We start from the raw sequence: 6000 nt of genomic DNA, 5'->3' as shown, positions 1-6000 counted from the left end.
GTACTCCCATACTCTTGGCGACTAAAACTAAAGATGCTCCCTTTGCTTAGAAATATGAACCCCTCACATGACGAGGGTCACCGAAAAGCACGTGCGGGCTCAAGCGCTAAACACCACCCTCGGTGGGGATCATGCAGTTATCTACACAGACGCCTCCAAACATCAAGGGCAGCAATACGCCATCATCGTGGCTACCTCCAGAACCAACCTCCTTGCGTGTACCTCGCTTAGGACCCAAGAAATGACGGCAGCAGAAGAGGCAGCCATCACCTTGGCTCTCACTCAACCGGGGTTCGCAGGGTAGTCGCCGATTCCTAGCAAGCCTAGTGGAATTACCAGTCGGGTTGGGTGTCCTGACCTACACGGCGCGTGCTAAAAAACCACTCCCCAAACGGTTCCATTCAGCTCATCTGGACACCCCCTCACGCTTAAATGGAGGGCAACAAATACGCCCACCCAACAAGCCTCCGCTTTTACCTCCCGTGCTATGGATCTGCGCGACGACAGTCACCCGCTTGTCACGTTCAGGGAGATAACCCAACATTATCGCCTTCTGAGACAGACCGTACCTTCGCCTTACCCTGACCTTTCCAGAGAACAACAAACTACCCTACGGCTCATACAATCCGGGCTCCTTCCCACAGCCTACGCGTCTTCACTTAAAAAAATGTATCCGAATCGCTACGGCACTGAATGTAAATTTTGCTCAGAAGTAGGAACACTTCGCCCCGTAATCAGGGTGTGCGACTTTAGCCCTGAACACCCTCCTCTCTTTCCGTCAATACCCAACTAGAGCAATGGGAGATGCTGCTGTCCAGGCCTTCTCTACCCACCCATCTTCAGAGGGTGGACAGAAAACAGGCCGCGCGGACTGCATATGTGCCCCACAGAAGAAGGAATCACTCCCCAGGGCTGCAATCTGGGCCATTCAGAAATCTAAACAGAAGTATTTCCTCCTCCTGCTCCTCCTTCTCTGCCGCAATTCTGAGCTCCGTCCGCGGCGCAGAGACGGAGAATTCAGATCGTCTAACACCGGTTTGGAGCTTACTTAAATTTTATAAAAAAAATTTTCACTCTTGTGCTACACCAATACAACTCAACCAAACACCGTTCATGCATCATGCATTGTTAACCTTTCCAAGAATATCTCTTTGAAGTAATAAATGGTGTGGTTATGTGCATTTCACTTCTCTCTGGTTTTACTATTTGTAGAGCGATGTGAGTGAATTTAAGTGACGTCGCATGGGTAATCGTTTACAGCTTTGCTTTCCAACCACATTCACCGGGTGGATTGGCGCGATTTTTTTCGGCTTTCGCCGCGTCGTCGGGCGCGCGTCGTCGGCCACCGCAAAGGAAGCTCGCGGGGCTCGCGGGGCATTGTGTGAGGAGGAATACGCGCATGCTCCGCAAGCCACACATATCGCTCGGAGCTTCACGATTGTCCCCCCTTTTTTTATTTTATTCCTTGCGTCAGGCTGTCTGCTAGTTTACAGCCTTGACACGGGCCGTTGGCGCAGCATTATGCGTGCGGTAACCACCTGAGGTTTGTCACGGAAAAGTAGTCTGTCAGGGCCTCTTATATGGTATTGATCCGGGACGCGACTAGTGTAGCATCGTTTGGAGAGGCGCTTTGGTGGTGGCGTTACAGTGTAAAGTGGCGTAGCAAGCACGACTCGCGACCGTGTAAGCCGAGCATGCGACTACCCATGGCGCGTATACTTGAATCGCGTATCTTTCTTTCGTCTCGACCGCAGTGCCATTGTGCCATTGTCCTGTTTTTTACAATGTAGTTGCCTCTGCTCTGTACTTCTGATTAGTGCGAGCCTATATATGCCTGCCTCAGTTGTAGTTTCCTGTTAGCATACTTCCGTGGACGCTTGATGAGCCCGCGGCTGATAGCGGGCAGCTAGCAGGCATGGAAAAACCGAGAAATGAGCCTGATAACGCTATCACGTTAATAACTGTCGGACGGCTGCGCGGATAAGGGCACATACATGTACAAGCACTGCTTTTAGAAACGCATTGGGTCGTTTTTGGGCTTGATAAGACGGCGGAGTAGTTATAAGAACTACGCTGAACACGCTCATTCGCTTAGAAGCTTCCGCACATGGAAGTTTAACGCAATGTCCAGACGTGGATCCAACCAATGTGGAAGTTAAACGCAATGTCCAGACGTCGATTCTTAGCCAACCAATGAGCAGCGCATGCGGGTCAGTGCATACAGACGACCTAATGCATATCCACTAAAGCAGTGCACAAATGTTATGCGGGAACGTCGACTGGAAGGATGATAGATGTTTAAATTTGCCAATAGCACTACCAAGCCGTGGCGGCCGTGGCCTCTGCGATTTGCTGCCGGCCGCGCGCCGCCGGTAGCCGATCGCGGAGGCCACGACCACGGCCGCGCCTTTCATCCAGCGGCCGTACCACGACCAAGCCACCGCCACGGCTGCTGGATGAAAGGCGCACTCACGTTGCTCACGTCACTGACGTGCCACCGCCACCATAGAGAAAGAAATACTGCCGCCACCGCGAGCACCTGCACGGCCGCACGGCGCCGCCACCATAGCAGACGCTGCGCCGTACGGGGCGTGCGAATAGGGACACCCCTACGCCGAACATGGAGGAAAGAAAAAAGAGGAATAACTCTTTACTTTATATAGTACAGCTTTAAACCATGTTAAATGAATAAAATTTACAAAAATTTAGAAGAATGTTTTTGCAAAAAAACATTAAAAACATTAACAGATGTGACGTCACCAAACACTCGTTTTCATTGGCCCGCCTAATTTTGAACATCGCTTGAGGCGACTCAGCCCGTTGCCGTCGTTGCTGACAAACCGTTGCTGCCGTTGCTGTTACCCGTCGAGAAGGGTTTGAACGGTCCGGACGCCCAGCAGCTTGAAAGGTTTCCCTGGTTCAGCGAGGACGCTGCGCTGCCTCAGCAGCGAGGTCAACAGCCATGTCCTTTCCGCGGGCCCGTTTGACGCGCTTCAACGAGAGAACGGGCAAGTATATTACGGATTACTGACTTTGTAATGCGTGCTGAAGTGGTGCTCTGTTTGGGTGCAGGGGACGTTCCACCCGTGGGGGCCTACAACCCACGGGTCACGAACCACACTCCTACGCCGATGTTTTTCGCTCCCAGGGACCCGTCGTCGTGTAAGTATCATGAGTGAAGTGCAAGCGTTCGTTGTGGTCTCACTGGCAGGGTTGCCACTGGTGGCTAGCGAATTTGAAAAGCCCGTGGTGAGGTAAAATCATGAATGGCGACATGGCGAATTTCTGGCGATTTTCGGCTGAGGACTCTCCCCCTTATCCGCTTCACCTTTCTCCATCTGTCTCGGCGGCAGTGCAAAGCTTTGCCGTCGGGTCGGACCGAGAAAGCGGCGTTCGAAGGGCTGTTTGTCTCATTTCGCCCGAGGCGTGCGCATGTCTAGGCGGGGGCACGGGGGTAGGCATCGGGGGGCGGAAAGCGGGACGTACGCAGCTGTCATGGCTCCACTGAAAATTTTTCGCCGCCGCGGCTGGGGCACCGCGCAGGTAGCTAACTTTCAGCGTGCTTTTGGGTACTTATCCCTCTAAGCGCAGCCACCACTTTTTTTTTTTTTCTGTTTGCAAGATAACGATCACATGCTACGTCGGTGGAAAAGTCTCTTCGTCGGCTAAGCCATAGCCTACTGTATAACGCTATGGCTGAAGGTAAAGGTGGTGCCTCGGCGTGGTTATTTTAATGTTTATTATTTGTTTATTATTATTATTATTATTAATTATTAAGCTTTTCCTGCAACTGTTGCTACGTTCCCCCACACCCCGCAGTACTAGCGTTCTCAGTCACAAAGAAAAAAAAGTTAGAGGCTTTGGTTAAAGCAATGAAGGAACTTTAGATATTGATGATAACTGATGATGATGATTAGTGGCTCTTCCTTTGAATCGAGGCGTCGGTTGTCAGCGACCGACTTGCCTGTTTTATTACGCTTACCTGCCCTACTCCCAGCTAACCTAATAAATTTGCTTCCTCCCTCGCATCTCCCCTCTTCCCTGTTTTAAACTCATCGCTCCCACCCCCCTTTTACTCCGCCTGTGTACCCACCCCTTTCCTACTTTTCCTCCACCACCACTCCAGTCACCTCTTCGTCACATATATGGCGTTGAAGTTGAGGTTCCCCCTCGCCCCAAATTCCAAAGCCTCCGCCAGCGTAGTCAGTGTTGGCCAGCGTTGTTTCCCCCTCACCCCGCGGTGGTCGTATCTCTGTGCAGCCCCTGACAATATGGTCTATAGTTTCCTGATCACTGCCGCAGCATGCACATGTTTCATCCTGCTGCCTGTAGCTACCCGTGTATGCGCGGGTTCTCAGGCGCCCCGCCCGTGCCTCGAAGAGCAATGCACTTCCTCTCGTATTGCCATAAAATCCCTCCTTCTTAATTTCCCGTTTCTCTGCCTTATAAGTCTCCAGGGTTTATTTTTGCTTCCATTCTCTGTTCCCATTTAGCCGTCTCTGGTGCCTTTACCTGCTTTTTAACTTTTGTGTAAACCTCACTTTCCCCTGCCAACTTTCCGTACCGTTTGGTCAGCTGTCTGGTCCTCCGTCTCTACCGCGTGTCCTCATATACTGGTACTTAAACACCCTCGCGGCCCATTTTTCGTCCTCCATGTCACGAAGTCGCTCCTCAAACTTTATCTTCCTCTGTGCTTCCCTCGCCTCGAAAGACGGCCAGTCCATATCCCCCTGTACCGCTTCATTTGTAGTTTTGCTGTGGACCCCTAGGGCCAATCTGCCTACCGCCCTCTGATTTACCTCCAGGCCCGCTTGGGGTCTCTGGTTTCATGCACCGAACCGAATTTGCGAAAGTTAATCCTGGTACCATGACCCCTTTCCAGACTCCCCTTACCATTTCGTATTTGCTGTATTCCCAGAGGGCTGTACGCTTCATTATAGCTGCGTTCCGGTTTCCTTTCGTCTTAATGTGAGCCTCATGCACGTGCGTGTAATCTTCGCTGTCATTCAGCCATACTCCTAAGTACTTGTTGCACTGATACTGTATTGTGCTCTGCACCGTCGCTAAAGACGATGATTAGAGTGTACTAGAAGTTTACCATGATAACTGGGCCAGCCTTTCGGCACCATCTAACTAGTCGAAGAACTAGGAAATTTGAAGCGCACGATGCGACTGGCGTTGAAAAACGTCAATATAATGTAAGTGTTTGGAACAGTGCTTATTTTTAAGGGATAATACAAAATTAGAAGCTTTTATTTTTAGGTGCTACCGCAGATATCAAGTGTGGCGACATGTTTGGCGAAATCTTAAGAAAAAATGGCTAGTTTGGCGACTTCTTGCTCGCCGTCTGGTGACATTCACTCCAAACTCAGTGGCAACCCTGCTCACTGGAGGCACACCCCACGATTCGATTTCGCCGCGCGTACACTACAGTGCCGTCTGTGTTATGTCTTTCTTGCGCTGCAGGTTGCTTTATTTTGCTCTACTTTATTGCGTCTGCGCCCTACGGGCGAGCATAATGACGTGTTCAGAGTTGCGGGGTTTGTGACGGGAATTCGTGGGTCAAACCAACTCTGTGCATGATCACTGACAGAGTCCCCGTGAAAGCTTGCTAGGGACGCTTGGAAGATCATGCGATGTAGTGTCTAGCTGCTGTCGTAAAAACATGGAATGGGAAGTCCCTGAAAGACCTGCCAATCCAGGTGATAAAAACACCTTTGGCCACCAATTATATTGGTGTAAAACATTGCAAAAGTGTCTAGGTGTGTTGTTTACATATGCGCAAAAACGTCTAGGGTTCTTTGCCATAGGGCAAAGAACCTTAGACGCCCACTGATTCTCTCTTTGACGTCGACGATTCTCAAGCCCATGAAATACTTTAGAGTGTTTGCAAACATCTTTGTCGAGTTAAGCACTGTTGGCATAGTGGATATCTTTGTAGTCCATGCACATTAGTGTGTTAATGCGGACCAACCTGTTCTTCCTCTTGGTGCAAGAGTG

General features: G+C 50.6%; 1 protein-coding gene across 1 annotated transcript in view; it reads left to right on the top strand.

Moving 5' to 3' along the window:
- The first annotated feature begins 2777 nt into the window (after positions 1-2777).
- Positions 2778-6000, top strand: part of LOC144155386 (uncharacterized) — a 72404-nt gene continuing 69181 nt past the window's right edge. The window contains exons 1-2 of the mRNA XM_077686777.1: positions 2778-3008; positions 3073-3162. Of these exons, the coding sequence (XP_077542903.1) occupies positions 2963-3008; positions 3073-3162 (136 nt within the window). The 5' untranslated portion in view covers positions 2778-2962. The remainder of the gene's footprint in view (positions 3009-3072; positions 3163-6000) is intronic.

This window comes from Haemaphysalis longicornis, unplaced genomic scaffold (genome assembly GCF_048455015.1).
Source record: "Haemaphysalis longicornis isolate Haplotype H1 unplaced genomic scaffold, Haemaphysalis longicornis Haplotype H1 scaffold_1, whole genome shotgun sequence".
NCBI classification, from domain to species: domain Eukaryota; kingdom Metazoa; phylum Arthropoda; class Arachnida; order Ixodida; family Ixodidae; genus Haemaphysalis; species Haemaphysalis longicornis.
The sequence above is the reverse complement of the archived record's forward strand: the minus strand, read 5'-3'. Positions and strand labels throughout refer to the sequence as shown.